The 24,000-nt window shown below is 33.1% G+C and overlaps 1 protein-coding gene across 5 annotated transcripts in view; it reads left to right on the top strand.

The window, feature by feature from the left end:
* The first annotated feature begins 1,015 nt into the window (after positions 1–1,015).
* Positions 1,016–24,000, top strand: part of LOC126824692 (rho GTPase-activating protein 190) — a 73,761-nt gene continuing 50,776 nt past the window's right edge. For all 5 annotated transcript variants that reach the window (XM_050554012.2, XM_050554011.2, XM_050554008.2 and 2 more), the window contains exons 1-2: positions 1,016–1,212; positions 19,047–19,800. In XM_050554012.2, the coding sequence (XP_050409969.1) occupies positions 19,395–19,800 (406 nt within the window). In that variant the 5' untranslated portion in view covers positions 1,016–1,212; positions 19,047–19,394. The remainder of the gene's footprint in view (positions 1,213–19,046; positions 19,801–24,000) is intronic.

Genomic DNA, 24,000 nt, shown 5'->3' with positions numbered 1-24,000 from the left:
TTTTCAGTTGTGCAGGACGCATAGTCTGACAAGAAACAACGTCTACTCGTTTGGGTGCACACGGCTTACCCATAAAAGTACTATTGACTGTTGGAATTAGAAGAATAGGCGGAAACACCGCTGTCAGAGAAGAATGCCCTCATTGCACACTGCTTTGCGTATGCGCATCTTCGTTATCCCAGTTGGTGCAAAAAACAGCCCCTATTATTTAGGATATGTTATACATGTATATATAACATATACATATTTATTTTATGATCAGTAGTGGAATACCGCGTTTTATCAGTGAAATAAAAGTATTATTCCACTGGCTAGCAGTAGTCCATGTTGTTTTACCTAAAATGATTGTAAAATCATAAAATAAATAGAACATTTGTCGTTGATAACATATTTTATTTCATCTCTAAGCAAGAAAACGTTTATATTTTCACTACGCATTCGTGAAAATATAAGTTTTCTTGCTTCTCGATGAAATAAAATATGTTTTTCACTCTTAAACGAAAACATCCTCTATTTAATATAGCTAGGATTTTTTAAGCCTAACAAAATTTAGTTCACCAATTAGATAGGCTATTATTTATTCCTTTTTATACAAAAGACAAATATCGCTTATTATGAATCTTGTATTCTTACACTGTATGTTTGTTGGGTTAAACATTTAAAAATTATATGCAAAGTGATAAAAAAAAAACAATCACCAAAGGCGACGCAGGAATTTTGATCTGGAGACGATTCTGCTTGTGACGCAGTATCCACACATACGTAGCAATTACAGGTGCGCGTTTTCATTTTGCGCATTTAGTGTATGCGCAATCTACGTTAAATACGATTCTTATATCTAAGCGTTGGTTAAACGCTTACATTTATAAAAGAAAAAATATATCAACGTATCGTGGCAAAGAAATAAACTATGACTGGTTGTATATGTATGTTATAATAAGACAAAAGTTGATTATTAAAAAGTACGAAACTAAAATATGCTTATTTCCCCATATTTCCTAATTTAGCATGCAACCTCATTCAACATGGCGATCAAAATTTGGTCAGCAGAAGAGTGACGGAATTTAATTCACATCTTGTCGTGATGATATTTGTTTGCTTCTTGGTATTGGATTTGTTCTTGCTAACTGAAATATAATCGGAATCCTGGAAGATAAGTGCTAGCAGTAAATGTAGGTTGTTGACCACAAAGGCAAGCTGGAAAACATGTTGGTTAGTGCAATATCTTTTTTTTTTTACCGAATAAATATAATATGTAGCTTTGTAAGACTAGTGAAGGCCTGGCCCTTGTGACTAGTGTAATATCTAGATTTACAATGCAGTAAAGTCTAAAAGTAAAACTTGCATTTGATTCCACCCTATCTGTTTATCTTTTAATTTGTTTCGGTACGTGAAATCTATGACTATGAGAAATATTGATCAATTTCTACAAGCTTAAGTAAAAGTCAAAACACACTATCAAGACAAGGTTGTCACCTGCAGGCCCTGGTCCATATACATGTAGTATATACACAGTCACTTTGTAGACTACTAAAATTAATGTATTGATTATAATTTACATTGGGCCATGCAGTATATCAGATAAATTTTGAACATTAGACTTGATTATCACAAAGTATGAACCAAATATAAAATGAGGGTGACTACTGTCACCACAGCATGGGTGATAAAATGCAATTTGGCTAATGCTTACCACATAAGTTACCAATTTAGCAGTTTATAAGACTTAGTGTGACCCGAGTATAATATTTTGAAATGAAAAGAAAAATGTCAAGAAACAATGCAGCTGGATAGATTTGATATAGAAGAGATAGCATAATTGATTGTATTCATGACTTCCTGTATATTAATGGTGACATTTTGGGTCCCTCCTTTCAACTTAGTACTAACAGTTAGGCCTACATGTACTGTGTACTGTTTACATTACAAATTTTATGCCGTCCGAGAATGGAGTGGTTATTTGTTTTTTAGTGTAAACTGGTCAAACATAAGTGTGCCTACTAAGAACCATGCAAGTCTGCACCACTGAAGTGAGGTGGTCTTGGAACTGTTCTTGATACAAGTATGACATGTTTAAATTTTCATAGTGTAAATGCTATCTGGTGATTCTGGTCTTTGACTCTTTTTCTTGCAAACTTGTAATACCAGCTATGCAAACTATTTATTAATGATATTACTTCGCTGTCGTCTCCTTAACTTAATCAAGATGAGCATCAAATCATTTCTTAATCTTTTTTTCCGTAATTCTCAATAACATTAAGAAAAGGAAAACAAATATAAAATGAACGCCTGTGTTCCACATTTAGCGTGCCAGGCACTGTTCTGAGAACTGTTCTTGTATATCCATGTAAACATGCAATTTTTAAAATTTTGTCGCAGCCTGAAACAGTTCTGAGTACGGTACGCTTATTGCGACCAAGTGTAGACGCAGCTTTAATGAGTACTATAGGGGTGATGATTTTCCGTTTCAGAAAATAGCAAATTCCGTTTTAAGTATTTTTAATTCCGTTATTTTCCGTTTCAGAGCTGACCATATTCCGTTTTTTCGAGATAAAATGTTATTTTATGAATAAATGAATAAAACATCTTAAAATGCCCTTTATTACAAAACGGATCATTTTAAACCAATGATAACAAATGTTGAATTGTGAATGACTTGTAATGTTCAATGACTAGTTATTCTTTAAACCTGTTTCCCGAATTAAATAACAGAAAATTACATCTTGTGAGCTCGTTTCATCTTTTTAGCAGACGAAGCCATTTTTCTCAGCTGCTAGGTGTAGTCGCGATTTATCCAGACATCTTCGTAGTTACTACCGTTTCTTCGAGAATAAGGGCTGGATTCACAAGGCTACGGTATATTTCTGATGTCACGTGGTTAATGCGGATAAACACGAGTCACGAGCCCGGCAGTAAAATAAGAAGTAAATGAAACGATTTTTACTTTTATGAAGTGACAGAAGTTTTTTTTAAGACATATATATACATTACAATGTTTAATTCAAGTTAAACTACAGAGTAATTTTATAATGGGATACATGAAAGACGGGTTTTCGTTTCGATTAAAATTATGATTCCTAAATGAAATGATGAAATGAAAGTAGCAAAATACTAAAATAGACAGTAACAAAACCACGCGATATCATTCAATATTTCCGATTTTTATGAATAAAAAGATGAAATACTTTGATAACTGCAAAATTATTTTGAGTTTGTGTTTAGTATCAGCAAATATCGGCTTTTCCGTCTTTTTCCGTGTGAGATTTCAAATTCCGTTTTGAGTGGACAATTCCGCGATTTCCGCGTTTTTTCCGCGATCACGGAAAATCATCACCCCTAGTACTATGACTATAATTTTCAGAAATGCAGCATTAAGTTATTAAATATGACCAATTTATGACAACAGAACCACCTTTTTGTATCATCTAGCTGTATAAATTCCATTATCGTCATACCGATTATGTTTTTTTAATACAACTAGTGCTACAGATTAAAATGTAACCAAAAGATTTTCTTTATTGTAAACAGAAATAAATTGATGCTTTGATGCTGGCCATCTTAGGGTCAGACTACAAATTCTGTATTTCTGGGAACAGAGACTTGAAGGGAATAAGCTACTGCTACTGTGATTTTTTTTTAACCTGCTGTATGACAACAAGGAAGAATCTCTTTTATCTTATGAATCGTAAAATTTTGATACTAATTTGAAAAAAACGTTACGAAACTGTTTACAAAGGCATCATCAATTCCAGAAATAAGAAATCACAGGTTGATTTGCACAATTTATTTTTCTTTTGATTTCAATTTTTGTGATGTTCTAAAAATCTGTAGTTTAGAGATAAAACAATGTAGGAGTAACCTGGAGGTCCCGTGTTCGATCCATATGCGGGCTTTTTTAGTGTGGTTCCCTTTGTCAATGGTGCAGGACATGGGTCCTGGCAAGGGACAATATATAATCATTCGGAAGGTACGGAAAACTGAGGTCTCGTGAACATATTGGCGTGCACATAAAAGAACCTTTGGCAGTTAGAATTCGATATAAGAGCAGGTCATAGCGCAGCTGTCCGGTCAAAATTTCCCTCATAGCAAATCTTATTTCAAATGCCCGTTTTCATAAGCCTAGTTGGAGCAGAACCATAGGACATTAAACCCCATTTCATTTTTATACGCCCACATGGAAATGTCGTATATTGTCGTCATCCCCCCCCCCCCCCCCCGAATTTCTGTTAATTTCATCTGGAGTTATGACCCTTATTTCACATTGTTGCACTTTGTGAACACTCCAATATAACAGTTATCATCCGATCTGTTTGAAACTTATATGCATCATGTAAATTAGTAAAACAAAGAAGCAATTTTCAATAATTACTTCTAAGAGTTATTGCCTTTGTTTATCTAAATACACTGGTTACCCGTCGCACAACGAATCCATTTTAAAGTACTTGTTACGGTTTTTAAAATTCTACAAAATCAAGCACCTTTGTTTGTACTTATGTGATCTTATCTCCTATCGTCAGTCAACTAGAACCACCAGATCTTCATCAGGAATACAACTTTTTGAGCCAAGATACAAGCAGGAGTTTTATGGCAAGCAAGCGTTTTCTATTGCCGCCCCTCGTCTTTGGAACGCCACACCTTTAAACATTTGTAATGCACCATCACTTGAATCTTTTAAATCCCTACTAAAAACTCATCTTTTTAGCATAGCATATTATCAGTTTTAATTATTATATTTGAGTCATTTAAGCAATTTTAAATTTTTATTTTATTCTTAGACTTTTTTCTGAATTATTTCTTTTAATTGTGGATCTACTTTTAACGTAAATGTTCTTTATATACGTGCATCTTTTTTTTTTTTCTTCACGATGCTCTGTGATATTTGTTTTTCATTTTATGTTGTACCGCCTATTGAGATAGATCTATGTTGTTGTAATTGGCGTTAAATAATAAACATTATTATTATTATTAAATGTTGAACCTTGTAAACGCTCGAATGATGAAAGGTATCATCCGATCTGTATGAAATTTATATGCATCATTTAAATTAGTGAAACAAAGAATCCTATTGAATATCAGTAATTTCCAATTATTACTTCTCGAGTTATGGGCCTTGTTTTAGTTTGTGGAACAATGTGAATGCTTGAACGACAAGTCATCATCTGATCTGTACGAAATTTATATGCATTATTTAAAGATACATTATGGGAGATTAGATAAAGAGCTGACAATTCTCGCTATAATAGTTAAAAACTAGATAATGTAAAGGTAATTTGTTGAAAATTTCAGTCAAATTGATCCACTATGAACTGAGATATCAGCTTTGTAAATTTCCGCCTAGCCTCGTTCATCATTACTAAAGTTAGTACGTTAAAAAGCATAGTCTCGATTATCCAATGTTTTGATTTAATTATCAATGAGCGTTTGCAGCATATAGGATTCTAATCCAGTCGATATCGAAGGCTAGCCTTGACATTGAGAGTTGATTATGGTCTGGATAAGTTAATTAATGTCTAATTAATAATTTAAATAACATTTCAGGCCTAAAGAAAGACCTGCGATAGGCAGATTTAGCTTTTGCATAATGCATGTTTAAATTAGTAAAACGAAAAATACTGTCAAATTTCAACAATTTTTGTATATTACTTCCGAAGTTAAGGCTCTTGTTTCATTTTGTAGCACCATGTGAACTCTCAAAGGACGAAAATTTTAATCTGATCTGTATGAAATTGTTTTGTAAAAGCCCCCCCCCCCATTACCTACATGTACAAAAGATTATATAAGTAACAACAACCCTTGTTGACCACTTGGACGATGTATCTGCTGTGTACATATGTTTCTATGCATTGTAATCTGTGCGTCATAAGACTAAGAGGCCTAGTTTTGAGGATTGATATAATATTTCTGTGCCTGCTTTAAGATAGCATTGTCATACCGACCCTTTATAATTTGTACACATCTGTAATATTAATGTGAAGGCTAAAATACAGTAATGCAACTTGCATTACTATACCCACTATTCAGTCTAAAATCAATCCTGATGAATAGACATTTTATGAATCACCCTTATAAAACATGCTTTGATTATATCCTCTTTCCTCTACTACTGTGGCTGATTTTTCATTATCAATTCTTGCAATGACTTGATTATGTTTCATTTTGTGTAATAGTCATTTTAAGGTGACACTCCGTGGTAATCATGGTAATTATTCATGTTGATTAGTAAAATTAAAATTGTTTAATTATCTCTATAGATGTAATTTGTTTATATTTATAATTTAATTGTTATGTCTTTCTCCACATGGTGTTTTGAATAGTGAGAATTTATGGAAACTTGACAGGTCTGCATCATAGTTCTTGTGTCTAAGTTTACAATGTAATTACAAAGTTAGCCTTCAGTTCAATAATAGGGTACCTTACCCTAATCGAAAATGAATTTTCAACATCATGTAACAATTTCTAAACTAATTACATGACAGAGACTGTCAGGCACAAAGCCGCACAAATTATCACTGAACTATATTGAGATGTCTACCATTTTACTAGTAAAAATATTGTTATTTCGTTTATTAAAGGCTTTAGCGTTTTTGTTTTTTTTGTCCCCCGCCTTTCAAAGAAAGCAGGGGACTATTAAAATGAGTCTGTCTGTCCGTCCGTCACACTTTTTGGGACACAATAACTCTCCTTCTAATTGAGCTAGAATGTTCAAACTTGGTGTAGGTGTTTATTAGGTCAATAGCTTGATAGAGTTCGCATATGAGCATTTTCTGATTAGGGTAAACAAAGATAAGCAATTTGATTAGTTGATGCTTTGGGACACGATAACTTTAGTTCTAATTAAGTGAGGGTGAAGGAAACTTGGTGTATAGTTTCATTACATCAATACCTTTACTAAGTTTGATAATGAGCTTTTTCTGCTCAGGGTAAGCAGAGTGATAAGAAATTTGATTGGCCGAGACTTTGGAATACAATAACTCTCCTTCTAATTGAGCTAGAAGGTTCAAACTTGGTGAAGGTGTTTATTAGGTCAATGCCTTGATGTAGTTCGAAGATGAACATTTTCTGCTTAGGGTAAGCAGAGATAAGCAATTTGATTGGTTGATGGTTTGGGACACGATAACTTTAGTTAAATTTTTAAAATTAAGTGAGAGTGATGAAACTTGGTGTATTGTTCCATTACATCAATACCTTGACTAAGTTCGATAATGAACATTTTCTGCTCAGGGTAAGCAGAGCGATAAGCAATTTGATCGGTCTAGACTTTGGAACACAATAACACTCATTCTAATTGAGTTAGAATGTTCACACTTGGCATAGGTATTTATTAGGTTAATGCTTTGATGGAGTTCGAAGATGAGAATTTTCTGCTTAGTGTATGCTGAGATAAGCAATTTGATTGGTTGATGCTTTGGGACACGCTAACTTTAGTTCTAATTAAGTGAGAGTGAGGACACTTGGTGTATAGCTTTATTAAGTTTGATAATGAATATTTTCTGCTGAGGGTAAGCAGAGCGATAAGCAATTTGATTGTTCGAGACTTTGGAACACAATAACTCTCCTAATTGAGGTAGAAAGAATGTTCAAACTTGGTGTAGGCATTCATTAGGCGAATGCCTTGATGGAGTTCGATGATGAACATTGTCTGCTTATGGTAAGCATAGATAAGCAATCTGATTTGTTGATGCTTTGGCTTGGGGCACAAGAACTTTGATTATAATGAAGTTAGAGCGATGAAACTCCAAATATAGATTCATTATATCATTACCTTGACTAAGTTCGATGGTGAGAATTTTCTGCTTAGGCTAAGGAGTGATAAGTAATTTGATTGGTCAAGACTTTGGAACATACATGTAACAACTCTGCTTTTAATTGAGGTAGAATGTTTAAACTTGATGTAGATGTTCATTAGGTGAATGTCTTGACTGAGTTCAGTGATGAACGTTTCTAGTTGAAACTAAGCAGAGCTGATCAATTTCATTGGTTGATGCTTTGGGACAAGATAATCTTGATTCTGTCTGATAGAGAGTGATGAAACTTAGTGTATAGTTCGATTGCTCGATACTTTTGAAAAAAAATAAATGTGTGATTAATTAATATGTGTCATCTATTTATTTTGGGATTTCGGCGGGGGACATCAGCCTGACTGTTGGCTTGTTTTCTTTAGTTTTTCTTGTTTGTTTGTCAGATCTATACATTTTAGGGTTTGAATAAATAGTTCAAACGATGGAATATATATCATGAAGGGAGAGATTAAACAATTGTGAAGCTACAACGTATGGATGAGAAAATAAACATTTCAAAGAGATTAATAAAATCAATGCTAATTTAATGATGTAAAATAGTACTGCATATACTCTAACCAAAAATATACATTTTATGTTTGTACAATGAATGATTAATAAAATCAATGCTAATTAAATGATGTAAATGTTTCTGCTCCGCAATTGACATTGATTTTTTTCTCCTGGTTCTCTTGTGACATTTAAACCCATGACTGTCTGTAAAACAATGGTTGTTTGTACAAGTATACATTTGTATATCGCCAAATGTTTTTCATAAAATCATTCAGTGTATGATATTTCTACATTGTAATCATGTATATATGGATTGTCGAGGTTTGGCTTGGTACCGAGTTTGGCTAGTTACTGCATGTATATTTTTGTTTGTTGCAGAAAAGTGACCGTAGCTTTGATATTTTTGCAAATAAAATACGTAGATTACACAAAAGCCTGTAAGAAAAGCATAATAATAGAAAATATGTAAATAAGACATCAAACAATAAATGAAAGATTTATACTAATAAATAGTTGGGTTGTTGAAAAGCTCTCTCAGTGTTTGATAAAGACATTACAATGAAAAAAATTTAAGCAACATAATAAATCAGTTTAGAATGAAAACAGGGTACTGTGTAGATAACTGGTGTTTTCCCCCATGTACACATGTAGCTCTTTGAAAAGATAAATTCACAAATACATATTAATGTACATTCATATAACCTGCATTTATCAAGTTATTAAGTACATATATGACCAATTTTTATAGACTATATTGGTTTTTATAGATTATATATATCTGGGTCATGTAAATTGATCATTAATGAGTCATTAATTAATTCTGGTTTTAATAGGGTTTTTTTTGTCTGAATTATGTAATTACATTCAATCAATGTTATGGCCAATATGGAATACTCATGTGTTTATATACATGAAGGTCGTTTTAATTGTTCTGAACTCAACATGATAAGAGGTACAAGATGTAAGAAACCATGATGTCATGCATATTCATGTTGTCAGTATTATTTCTATGCAGTTCTAACATGTAATTCAAAGCCTTTTATTAGCCATGAAGTGAGGTAGTCTTCAGTATGGATATTACTTGATATGTTTCTTTAGTCCCAAAGATTGGACTGAAGAAGCAAAAATTAAATCTTGAACAGAGTGCTTCATAATGATTGATAGCAAGGTTGAGAAGCATATTCGGCGTAATCAGGACTGGAAATATAACACCTGTGACATCACAGATGATGCCAAGCAACATTTTCAAACTTTGTCAGGCACATTAGTGTATCCAGCACTGTTTATTTGATACTAGCAACATACCCGGCTTTGCCCGGGGCCAAAATACGTACAGGGCCCAAATTTGCATGGGTTAAAACATTCATGGGGTCATGCTGGTTAATCCGTAACAGTATGGAGAGGTAGAGAGCAGCGATGGAACATTAATCGCCCGTGGCCAAGGCCCATTTCGCCCTGGGGCCTAAATTTGATGACCTAAAACATTCACAGGGTCATGCTAGTTAATTTGATGCCACATATGTGGGGGTGGATTGCAGTGATGAAGCGTGATGGGCAAACATACATCTATACACATACATACATGTACATGTACATACATACTTTGATTTTATTTTTATAGATTATTAATACATCTCCAATGACTGGCATTTTGTCAGGTACATGTACAATTAAAACCAGACATTTAGGCTGAACTAGATCGAAACAGGCCTTCTCAAACACTAAAGCTTCATTGTCGAGGAAATCAAATGTTTCTATAAATACTGAACATTATCACTACATCCAAACTGGTTAAAATTTAAGACAAGTACAATCTGTAAATACTTTGTTTTGTTTTGCCGAATTAGATTTGACAAAGGCATGTAATTATCAACTGGGTAGGCCTTCCATCGGTCACCTAAAATCTTGATAATGACTAATTTTGACAGTAAAACCCAATGCTCGCAATACATTGTAGGTACAGTCCTTATGATTGTAATGTTACCATAAGTGATGGAATAAATTGAAATTACCGGTACAATATAGAATAAAATGGAGTGAGACCTATAAACAATATACGGAAGTACATGTACTGTAAGGTCTGGAATCAAGGTTAATTCATATTCTGTTCAGACCATCTTAAGATCAGAGTATCATTAACAACACAACTTTCTAATGAACAGGAAAATAGTTCTTTGAATATTATCTATTCAGCATGAATGATAATATGAATAGATTATTATATTTCTAAATATAAAAGTTCAACTAACTTTTTTCTTTTTTTTATATGCCCACATTAAAATGTGGTACCTTATATTTGCATCACCGCAGGTGCGACGGCCACAAGCTAAAGTTACAAGCTAAAGTTATCATCCAATTGACTTTAAATTTATACACAGTGTTTATGTTCATGAGATGAAGAGCCTATTGATTTTCAGCAATTTCCAATAACTACTGTCAGAGTTGTCACCATTAATTAATGAAAAATCTTGTGGACACTCCAGTTATCATTTCATAGAGTTGAAATTTATACACAGTGTAAAGGTTCATGAGACGAAAAAGTTTATTTATTTTCAACGATTTACGATGACTCAGAACAGCTAAAGTTATGTAATTACCAGTATGTTTTCTATATTAAATGCTCGCAGTAGGAAGAACTAAACGCCAATAAAATTTTAATTATTTCAGATAATTACTTCATGTTTGTTAGTGTTACTCTTGATCAGTTTTTATACGCCCACATTGAAATGTGGTCGTATATTGTCGTCGCCCCCGTCCGTCGGTCCGTCGTCCACAATTGCTTGTGGACGCTCTAAAGGCCAAAGTTAATATCTGATTGACTTAACTTAAAATTTATACACAGTGTTTAAGGTCTTGAGACGAAAAAGCCTATTGATTTTCAGCGATTTCCGATAATTGTTGCCAGAGTTATGGCCCTTGATCACTTAAAAAAATCTTGTGGACGCTCTAAAGGCCAAAGTTAATATCCGATTGACTTTAAATTTATACACAGTGTTTAAGGTCATGAGATGAAGAAGCCTATTTATTTTCAGCAATTTCCGATCATTACTGCCAGAGTTATGGCCCTTGATCACTTTGAAAAATCTTGTGGACGCTCTAGAGGCCTATGTTAATATCTGATTGACTTCAAATTTATACACAGTGTTTAAGGTGATGAGACGAAGAAGCCTATTGATTTTCAGCGCTTTCCGATAATTACTGCCAGAGTTATGGCCCTTGATCACATTGAAAAATATTGTGGACGCTCTAGAGGCCAAAGTTAATATCGGATTGACTTCAAATTTATACACAGTGTTTAAGGTCATGAGCGATTTCCGATAATTACTGCCAGAGTTAATGCCCTTGATCACTTTGAAAAATCTTGTGGACGCTCTATAGGCCAAAGTTAATATCCGGTTGACCTAAAATTTATACACAGTGTTTTAGGTCATGAGACAAGAATCCTATTGATTTTCAATGATTTCCGATAATTACTGCCAAAGTTATGGCCCTTGATCACTTTGTGACGCTCTAAAGGCTAAAGTTATCATCCGATTGACTTCAGATTGATACACAGAGTTAAAGATCTTGAGACGAACAAGTATATTGATTTTCAATGGATTTTTATGTCTTGAACAGCTAAATCCATGATATTAAAAGTTTTGTATACAAAACGTTAGCATGGGGCAGAACTTTATACAAACAAACAAATTCTAATGGTTTTCTGATAATTACTTCATGAGTTGTTGCTCTTAATCAGATTTTAGTGTATTATAAATGTTTCATTACCAAAAAAAGGAAAAATATGCAACAACTCTTGTTGACTGCCCGGATGATTTAGCTGTTGTGGGCGTATGTTTCGTTGCCTGGCAACCTATCTTTAATTTCTTGTAAATCCTCCCATTACCGACTAAAGAATAAACATATGACAACAATTGTCGATGGCCCGGTTTGATTAGATGCTGTGGGCATATTTTGGTTGCTTTATCTTTCTATTTCAAGTATTTGATGCTTTTACCCGGAACGTCAATGTATGTTTCCCTTCACGGAAGTGTGACTGCATTAAGTGACCTTGTATTTAAACTTGAAATTGAACATTCCTGCCTTAGACAAAAAGTTCATTGTTGTTGAATCTTGACATAATATTGAACTGTATATAAACTGAATAAAATATATAAATGTCATGATTGTTAAAACTCATTATTTGTAGTTTATTCATACACATCTGTACATCTGTGGAACATATGATATACAGCTTTGCTCACATTTTGTGAAATATTTCAAACAACTGTACTTAGATGTACTGTATATATTGTATTTGTAATTTATCTTATCTCAATCACCTTGAATAAATCAATGAATACGGATCCACTGGTAAAAGTTTTACATTACAGGATTTTAATAAATACTTAGACGTTAAATTACTCATAAAACGTTTAAAGAAGAATCTTATAATTAAATCACAGTTTGATTAAAATAGAAGAAATGTGTTCATTTTGTTTTGTACAAGAAATAATTCTGGTGGCTGAATTTGTAATTTCTGCAGTTTATGTATTAACCACGGTGACAGACTAGCAAGCAGGGGATTACAATTATCTAGGCGTGAAGTTACAAGAGAATTTAGTTCAATTACATCTGATTTTACTGGTATTTCTAAAATTAAAATAGCATACTTTGCATAGATTAGTTACATTCAGATTCCACACCTAAATAATTATCAACATTACACCAATACTGCGAGCAAACTTTATGGCAGACATATATATTATGGCAGACATATATATGTAGTCAAATTATACATCTTGGTTGTTTTGAACCGGTTATGGTTAATTCTCTTTTGTCATCATTTAACTTTTAAGAATCTTTTACTTTCAATACTTTTATTTCTTGTGATTTGGATACATTAAAATGGGTTTAAGGATGCCTTCCCATGAAATTATTTATCGGGTACTTGAGGCAGGGTATGCTTACTTCTAATTCAGGAGTTCACATATATGTAGCTGGCTTACTGACTTTTGTAGTACTATTCCATTATGGAATACTGTTGTATTTGAATATATTTGTTTTTGGAATGAAACTACAGAGTATGTGTTTTGTATTTATAATGGTAAATTTCTTTTCATTAAACAAAGACAAATGTGTTTCAGTGTCTTTTGTGGTTTGATTTGAAATCTGCTATTGTACATGTACATGTATCTGTATATGGTTTTGATTGGTACACACACACTAATCATCAGTTGCAATGCCTTTAGTACGTGTGCACTAATCTGTATGCTGTTGATATTTATATTGATAGCCCTGGGATCGATTCACAGCTATGTTTGATTCGGTTGGGGAAATATATGGCATGTTTACTGTGTGGAAATTGGCTGATGGGTACTGAGGACTTTGAGTCAATTTTTATACGCCCACATTTTCATGTGGACGTATATTGTCGTCGCCCCTATCCGTCCGTCCACAATTGTTTGTGAACAGTCTACAGGTCAAAATTTTGGTCCGATTTCAACGAAACTTGAAATATAGGTTTATCACCCTAAGATCTCGGTTCCTTTTGATATTGGCATGTATCGGACTGTAACTTCATGGATTATGGCCCCTGATTGTACAAAAAATCACGTTTTTAGCTTGTGAACACTGTAGAGGTCACAATTTTTATTCCATTTGGTTTAAACTTGAAATGTATGTTAATAACCCAAAGATCTCGGTTCCTTTCGATATTCGCGCATATCTGAACTTAACTTCCTGAATTATGGCCCCTGATTGTACGAAAAATCACGTTTTTAGCTTGTGGACCCTATACAGAGGTCATAATTTTTATCCGATTTAAAATAACGTATTATTATATCACCATTACACCCTAAGGACGACTGAGTTTGAATTTCGTGAAAATCGGCCCAAAACTGACAAACAAAATGGCCGCCCTTTGTTCTCAAATAGCGTAAAAATATGGTATATCAAGTTTGAGGACCCTATAGCGATTTAGCCCCTTTAAGTAATCGCATCAACATTGTCTGACTAGTTAGAATTAGTGAATATTACAATCTGATTAAAACAAAGATCCTATTTCGTTTCGTTTTTTATAGTTCAAAATTTCGTTTTACTTGTCTTTACTACACTAGGATCTGGAAGAGTTGTTATCATTGATGTGTTCTGGATGATGTTAGGGATTAGCCAATGAAACGGTCTGTTACGGCAAGCTTTTGGCGAGAGGTGCACGAAACTGTGAGTAATCCACTAGAATCATCCATGCTGATTGGTTAATCAGATGTCTGATGTCATAGGTCAAAAGCCGCTCGTATGACCTCTGACGCGACCTCCCAAAGCAACTGGTCAGATCTTCATGTAGTGTAGGCCATTGAAAGTATAAAAAAACGAAAGGAAATGTAGAACTGTATTTTAATCAGATTGTGAATATTGCATCTGGTTGACGAAATGTGCGGTAGTGCACTTTTTGTATAATATATCTACTGATAAAGAATCTGTTTCAGACGAGTTATTTGTCCCTGAGAATTGGTTTCAGACGAGTTATTTGCGCCTGAATTTTATAATCTCACTTACGGACATGAATGAAATAGACTTTAGGGTTTGGACGTTATACTTGGTAACAGCTTAATAGTATTTTTGACAGTGATTTTTCCACGTTTCAAGCACCTGTGGCAGATAGTCCTGAAGCTGCATCCAAACTCATGATACAAATTTCAATTCTGTCTTGTATCATAAAAATACATGGTTTGCTTATAATACTTTGTGACATCTGTAATGACAATGTATCAAACAGCTTTACGCTAATAGCTTAAATTTATTCATAAACACATACACTCATTGAATAAACCATCAGCATTGAGAATGTGATATAACTTATCATTCCTTTAGGTAAAAAACATTTCGAGATAATAAAATTTATTGAAATATTAGAACTAAAAAAAGTAATAATAAAAATAAGTCCTAATTTCTTGTTCAAGTATATAGTATCTGTATGTGAAAAATACCTATCTTAAAATTTCCTAAGAAAAAGATAACTGCTAAAATATGTAAGCCTCAACTTGAAGTGTTCTATAAAAATTACTCTCAAGTATTCTGTAATTGGGTTGAGCTATGATAAACTGTAAGGTAATTGTGACTATTATGAAGGCTTTATTATACTATATTTACTCCTATTCTTGGCAATTCTCCATCAAGGTGACATAAAGTTGAAATGAATTCCACTTAACACTAAAAACTAAAATACTCAAAAGAAGATATTTTAAATAATTTATTGCGATTTTCCATTGTTTTTAGGTCATTTTGTTAAAATATTCTAGATAAAATGACAAATAAATATTTTCAGCCATATACAAACCAAAAAGTTTTGTAAAAATCTGTACAGTATTAAAAGCGATCAATCAGACTAAAATACAGATCTATATTTTGTTTCGTTTTTTTTATACTTATGATGGCCTACCCTACATGAAGATCTGACTGGTTGTAGTAAAAGGTCGCGTCAAGGGTCATAGGAGCGGCTTTTGACCCTATAACGTCAGACATTGATTAATCAGTCATCATTGATGTTGGACAAAAGGTGGACAAAATTACAGCAAGGTAATTCGGATCACTTGACATCAACATGAAGTTGGAATTCGTTTAGCACACGTAAAGGATCATAAATGATTGGTGTTGAAAATATCATCCACAATACAATTCATGTCATGTGAGATCAGTAACTTGCAAGTTATGCACAAAATGTGAATACAAAACAAAAAATATTTTCCAAAATGACAATAACCACCAAATTGGCAAAATTTGATAATCATAACTGGCTACTGTAATATAAATTGGATATCATTATCAAGATAAATAAAAAGTAAATTGTTACATTTATTTAATATTTAGTATTCACGATAGATTGTCACTGCACCTCAAATGACCAAAACTGCTAATCAAAAGTTGATTTGATTAGCAAAAATTTATTAAAACTGTTTTGCACTGCTAACCAATTGTCGACAGTTATTTTGTTCCCTGGCCTGAAATGTTATATAAACTATTAATTAGACATTTATTAACAAAACAAGACCATAATCAACTTTCAATGGTATCGAATGCTCAAGATTTTAACTAGATTAGAACGGTTCACCATTTAAAAATTTAATTTAAAAATGGGAAAGCGTGGCTAAGTCTCGAACATACCAGTGCCCTGGTTACCACAATGTCAATGCACACATCTTGTCAAAACTACAAACAGTGATAACTTGGCTCAGAAAGAAGTAATTTGAATGAAATTTTCAATAGTTTCATTTTACATTATCTATTTTTGAGCTGTTATAGCAAGAATGGTCAGCTCTTTATCTAAATCTTACATAATATATCTTTAACTTCATTCAAATACATCTTTACACTAATCTTAATTTGTCTTGTCAAAAAATTGCTATGATTTATTCACCTATGTCAGTTAGTCCAGAAATGACCTAGTTTGTGTCGAGTGGACGTTAAACCCCATTTCTCATCTATTCACCTATGACAGATATAGGACTTTTTTTTCTGAAATTGACAACAAAAGATAGGCTTTTGTTATTGGCTGCAAGTAGTGTGGCCAGCGGTGAGTGCACATCTATATGATCGGGTGAGCAATTGGTTTAACGCGCACTGTAGATCATAACGTCTGGGTTTCGAATCCAATCTTATACAAGTAACAAAGAGTAGACTTGCTCCAATTTTGTAGGTATTTCAGGTTACTATGAATCTCTCCCCCGTGAAAGATTTCTACACACTTTAGTCTGGAAGTGAACTAGCTACATGTACTGCTTGTGGATGTTAAACCCCATCTACTCTCTCTCTCTCTTGAAGACTATTTATTCTTCTTCTGGGTGCTATGTAACACTACAATACAGGTGGCTACTTTTAAAAATCATTTACCACACCTGACATTTTTTTTTAGAAGTTTTATACACCTGAGAATTGTGAAGATGGTGTATTAATTAATACATTAGCTGTACAATGTAATAAGAAAAGTTGTGAACAAAATACCCTAGGTATACCGGTAAATCACTGAAGTAGGACACATACATGTAAATACAAATAAGGTGTGTTCAAATTTTTGTAGTAGACTGAATAATATAATAGGTATTCATTGATAGAATATTTCATTGTATTGTATATCACAATATAATAATGACCTATATGTGCATCATTATAGAGATATTAGTAGTCATTATGATGTCAACAATATAAAAGTTGACTCAGTACAAATGTACAATAAAGGCTGGTATATATTTCCTCTCTGTGTAAACTCATGTACTATTTTAAGACTTTATTAGAGAGTCACCATTTTTATACGCCCACATTGAAATGTGGTTGTATATTGTTGTCGGTCTGGCTGGCTGGCCTGCATCCACAATTTTTTGGGACGCTCTAGAGGCTAAAGTTAATATCAGATGTATAAACAGTGTTTAAAGTCATAAGACAGAGAAGCCTATAGATTTTCATGGATTTCTGATAATTACTGCCAGAGTTATGGCCCTTAAACACTTTGAAAAATCTTGTGGACACTCTAGAGGCTAAAGTTGATATCAGATTGACTTAAATAAAAAGTGTTAAAGGTCATGAGGCGAAAAAGCCTATTGATTTTCAAGGATTTCCAATAATTATTTCCAGAGTTATGGCCCTTCATCACTTTGCAAAATCTTGTGGATGCTCTGGAGACTTAAAGTTATCATCCAATTGATCTTAAATTTATACACAAAGTTTAAGGTCTTGAGACGAACAAGTATATTCATTTTTGATAACATGAACAGCTAAATCCATGATATTAAATGTTTTGTATTAGAAGCCAAACAAATCCTAATGATTCCTGATAGTGTATCGTGAATATTGTAATTTTTGTTGACTACCCGGACGACTTAGCTGCTGTGGGTGTATGTTTCATTGCCTGGCAATAGGACACAATCACTGGGCTCTAATTGAGTTGAAATGTTCAAACTTGGTGCACATGTTCATTAAGTGAATGTCTTGATGAGCATTTTCTCCCTAGGCTGAGCGGAAATAAGCAATTTAGTGGTATATTTGTCAAGACTTTGGAACACAATAACTCTGCTTCTGATTGAGTTATAGGGTTCAAAATTGTTGTAGGTGGTTAGTTCGATCATGATCATTTTCTGCTTAGGCTAAACAGAGATGAGCAATTTAATTTGTCAATGTTTTGAAACACAGTAATTTAGAATCGTAATTGTAATGAAACTTAGTGTGTAGGCTCATTGCATCGATGCCTTGCCAATTTTCGATAATTAACAATTTCTGGTCCGGTTAAGCAGAAGCAGATATTAACAATTTGATTTGTCAATGCTTTGAAACAGGATAACTCTTGATTTTATTACTAATTTAGTGAGAGTGATGTAACTTGGTGTATAGTTCCATTACATCAATACCTTGACTATATAGTATGTTGATAATGAACAATTTGTGCCTAGATTAATAAGACAATTAAGTAATTTGATTGTTTGATGCTTTATAAAAGTATAAATATGCAAGTAATTAATGAGTGTCATCTATTTATTTTGGGATTGAGGCGGGGACACCAGCCTCACTGTTGGCTTTTTTTATTTGTATTGTCTATACCATGATTTATTAGACTTACTAAGCTGATGTCATATGTATTTGTCAATATCTCATCTGTTATCAAGCCTTAGTTTCGTATTAATTTATATTTGTATAGATAGTGCAAACAACCTATTATATAAGTATGAAACATTAATGAAATATGAATTTTAGTCTTAACTTAATATTGTTCTTTTGTATAATTTGCAGGTGGGACCATCATGTTGATCTATAAGCCAGACCTGAAAAAATGTGAGGAAGGAAGATAGTGCACTTGGTGACCCCTGTTGTGTATTATTGTGGTTTGAGACCACATGGAGTATAACATGCTAAGCGTTTGGTTGCATGTTATTATAACAATCATGGGGTATCAGTTACAAGTTGTTTTAAGTAATGACTGAATGAGACAATTAAATAGAACAAGCTTGTTTACAGTATTTAAAGATGTAATTGAACAAGTTTTGTGTGGTGAATGATTTCATGTGTTTATTAGACTAGTAGTTCAATATGGTGGCCAAGGTCTCAATTTGTGAATCCGAACTGATTTGATTGATCATAATGGCAAAGAAAGCAGAAGGGCGAATGTTTAACGTGGCTGTGATTGGGCCGTCGGGTACAGATAAAGATAAGGGACTGTGCGGTGTGGGTAAATCATTTTTGTGTAACCGTTTTTTGTACCAAGTGGCAGATAAATATCAACAAGAACACATATCAGTGTTAAGTCAAAGTGATTTCGCTGGTCGAGTCATCAATAACGATCACTTCCTGTATTGGGGAGAAGTGACGAAACTTGACGATGGCAACAACTATCATTTTCAGTTGATAGAACAGACAGAATTTATTGATGATGTTTCATTTCAACCGTTTAAAACGGGTCGAACTACTGAGCCCTATTATAAACGCTGTGTGGCGACTAAAGTGCAATCTCTAGAGAAATTGATGTATATTTGTAAGGAACAGTTAGGTAGGTATTGACTACTAACACATATATTCAAATAATCGCTTTAGAATATTTTTTAAAACTACTGAAACTGGTTTTTTATACGCCCACATGGAAATGTGGATGTTAGATGTATATTGCTGTCGTCTCCCTCCATCTGTCCGTCGTCCACGATTTCTTGTGAATGCTTTGATGCCAAAAGTTATCATCAGATTGTTTTAAAATTGATATACATGTATGATGTTTACATTATTGAGATGAAGAAGCCTATTTAACTCTCTAACAACCAAAGTTATCATCCGATCTGTATGATATTTATATGCATTATTTAAATTAGTGAAATGATGAAGCCTATTGAATTTCAGCCATTTCCATTAATTACTACTAGAGTTATAACCTTTGTTGCACCTTGTGAATGCTCTAACATCAAAAGTTATCTGCTGATCTGTATGAAATTTATATGCATCATTTAAATTAGTAAAATGAAGAGTGCTATTGAATTTCAGCAATTTCCGTTAATAACATCTAGAGTTATGGTCTTGTTTCACTTTGTTGAACCTTGTGAATGCACTATTGAATTTCAGCAATTTCTGTTAATTACTTATAGAGTTATGGCCCTTGTTTTATTTTGTTGCACCTTGTGAACGCTCTATCATCAACAGTTATTTGCCGATCTGTATGAAATTTATATGCCTCATTTAAATTTGTAAAAAGAAGAATCCTATTGAATTTCAACTATTTCCATTTATTATGTCTAGTGTTATGGCCCTTGTTTCCCTTTGTTGAACCTTGTTTATGCTTGATTGATGAAAGTTTTCATTTGATATGCATGAAATTTATGTGCATCATTTAAATTGGTGAAACGTAAGTCTACTGAATTTCAGCAATTTCTGTCAATTACTTCTAGAGTTATGTCCCTTGTTTCTGTATATTGAACCTTGTTAATGTTCAAATGACAAAAGTTATCATCCAATCTGTATGAAATTTTATGCATTATTTAAATTAGTAAAACGAAAAAGCCTGTCAAATTTCAACAATTTCTGTAAATTACTTCCAGAGTTAAGGCCCTTGTTTCAGTTTGTAGAACCTTGTGAACCCTCAAACGACGAAAATTATTATCTGATCTGTATGTAATTGTATTGTAAATACCCCCAATTACCTAGAAAAGAATAAATATGCAACCATCCTTGTTGACCGCTCGGACAATTTAGCTGCTGAGTTTGTATGTTTTGTTGCCTGGCAACCTATCTTTTTGGTGGTCTTCTATATTCAATGTCAATTAAAACTAATAGAAGTGGTCCTACTATTCACCAACAAGAGCTTTTTTTTGTCAATAGCGCCCAAAGTATTGTAAAAAATGAATATCCAGGAAAGGTGTGTTATACATGTACATCGTATTCTACACATCATGTCCAAAATTTAAATGATTTGATAAAAAATTGACAGAAATATTGATAATTGAAATTTGCGAAAACAAAGGCTGCAATGGAAACTTATTACTTTACCTTTGCCTAAGTCTGTTATTCACTGACTAATTAATTGATGAAAATCTCCATTGTTTTTGGCACATGCATTAAAGTTTTGATAATCTTGTGTTAGTACTGTTACAGGTAGTGTTTGGTCAGATTTGTAATCCAGTCCCCAATTAGGTTAACATAATTACATGTAGGTTAACCAAAATTTCGGAACATAAATCAGAAAAGAAATGTATTAATAATTAAGACTAGGTGTGTGTTTGTCTAATGCCTAAAGCGTCATTTATGTCAATATCCTCTTAAAGCGTGGGTGATGAATTGTTGTAACACCTGTAAAAAGGGTTTATGTCCGTCTTCTTAGAGAGATAAGGCAACACAAATAAAATAACTTGTTTCTCGGGCACCGCCCGCACGCAAAATTGGTTGCGCGTGCAGTCTATTTATTAGTCTTGATGAAAAAAAATAAATATGTAACGCCCGTCCGCACATCGACAAGCAAGTCGTAAAAAAAATATCCCGCATGTACCTACATCCGCCATACTTGTATATCTATTCAAATGTATTAAAACTGATTCAGATGAACATGCTGTCTTTTTTATCCGAACAATGGCGAAGTTTGGCAGATTTGCCTTTTTTATTGATATCGAAAGAACCTCCATTTTGTATCACGTGATATTAATTACCTCCCCTGATAAACTAGAATTTGATTCGTGTTAAAAGTCATTGGCGACAATATTTCAATCATTCGATCGTAATCGGCTCATTATTGCCGGCTTCAGTCGGTCCTTGTTTGGAAAATCCTATTGATAAAATAATGAACCGTAGAACAGGTTAATTAATTATAGCTAAGAATACGATACGATGACGATAGTCGTCATAATGCATACCTTAGAATCTGGGTCATTATTAGCACATTTACGGTAGTTTCGATAATCCGGAAAATAATAATTGGATTACCGATTTGATGGTTTTACTGACCAGTTGTTAGTTAGATTTAAATAGTCATTCAATATAAACACCGGATAGAACACCGAATATCCTGAGAAACACACCGAATATCCCAAGAAACAGTATTTCCGGCAATCTCCAATACCGATGACACGGTGTGACATGCATTGGTTGGAATTCGGTAAATAATTATAAATAAACCGGCGATACTAGATTTAGTTTTAAATACTGTTTACCATGATTATTATTTTTGATACACCTGGTGAAAGAGGCTTAGTTTTTAAAAATATTGTTGTCTTTATGGAGGGCTATTACATAGTCGTAATGGAATTTTATTTTAAACCAATTTCAATTATGTGAATTAAATATGGAAAATTATTTTCCTTTCAGTCAGTGTTCAGTCTCAGTGTTTTAGTAGACTTGATTTTGGGTTTATGTTTTAAGTATGTACAATAAAGTTGAATATAACGGAAAGCAAAAACGTAAACAAGTAATGACTTTCTCATTAAAAAAAAAAAAAAAAGAAAGACCGCCCTCCCGCCCCAACAATTTTCAGCAATAGCCAAATTTTATTTTGCACCATCAATGAGTAAAAAAAAAAAAGAAACCGCCCTCCCTCCCTACAGTTTCAGCTGTCAGTTGCCCGAGAAACAAGACATTTATTTTGTGTGGCCTAATATACAACATGTATTTAACGGAATGATTATAAATCCTAGCCTAGACTAAAGTTCTTTAGAAGGAATTTGTGGACAGAATCTCTACTCATTAACAAAGAACATAGGAGTAGAAAATTGTTAATGCGGGTATTTGTGTTAGAGTAGCTGTGTGGATCTTAGTAACATGACAAATAACACCATTCATATTGACAAGAGGATAACTTAACTGACTTGTTTCTATTGTCAACAAACACAGGTTTTAAAACAGATTTTGGCTAAAGATAAACTCCTTTAAGTTGGGTGTATTTTCTTAAATCCCATTAATGTCTCTAATTGTATACCTAACATAAACAATGTGTTATGTGCATGTTCATTGTAGTTGAGAATGAAATTCCTTAAATAGCTCTTTTGAGAAAAATATTATCTTGGCCTGTACATACATGTACAATGTACATGTACTTCTCTTAGAGTACCGTATGTACTTGAAGCCAGTATTTATTATAAAGACCTTAATCTGTTGCACACCAAGATGAGTGAAGATGCCTCAATTAATTTTAATCAGATTGGTGTGAACTTGCCATAGAGTATGTAGTAACAATCACTGACTATAAGTGCATAAAGTTTTGTTTGGCCATTTTATGTGCTCTTTTAAGTTCATGTATGTAATTAGAAATTCTGTAATGGACAGAATCTGGAAAAAAATAATTGTCTCTACATAGTACTAGTACCATGTACAATTTTACATACTAAAATTCATTTGTTTATTTCTTTGTCTATTTTGATAAAAGATTTCTCTTTGTGTCTCGAAATATTAGGGCTGATATTTCAAATGATAAACTTAAAATGTCATTTTCTTTGACTTCATGGTTGTTTGATTTGTTTTGCAATAATAAAATGTATGGTAATCGGTCTTTGTTGAAAATATATTCAAAGATAAAGCTAATATTGAGATATAATCGATTCTCTGTTCCTACATGCATGTTGACAAAGCACACTGTACATGTACACGTAAGTTAAAAAACAAAAAAAAAGTAAACTCAATAGATAAACTGACTGACGTTTAATCCTTTAAAACAAATTTAATCGTACAGAGCTTATCTCATAACACATCGAAAAGATGAACCAAATTCAATAATTTATTTTGA

Source organism: Patella vulgata, chromosome 6, assembly GCF_932274485.2.
Source record: "Patella vulgata chromosome 6, xgPatVulg1.2, whole genome shotgun sequence".
Taxonomy (NCBI): domain Eukaryota; kingdom Metazoa; phylum Mollusca; class Gastropoda; family Patellidae; genus Patella; species Patella vulgata.
The sequence above is the reverse complement of the archived record's forward strand: the minus strand, read 5'-3'. Positions and strand labels throughout refer to the sequence as shown.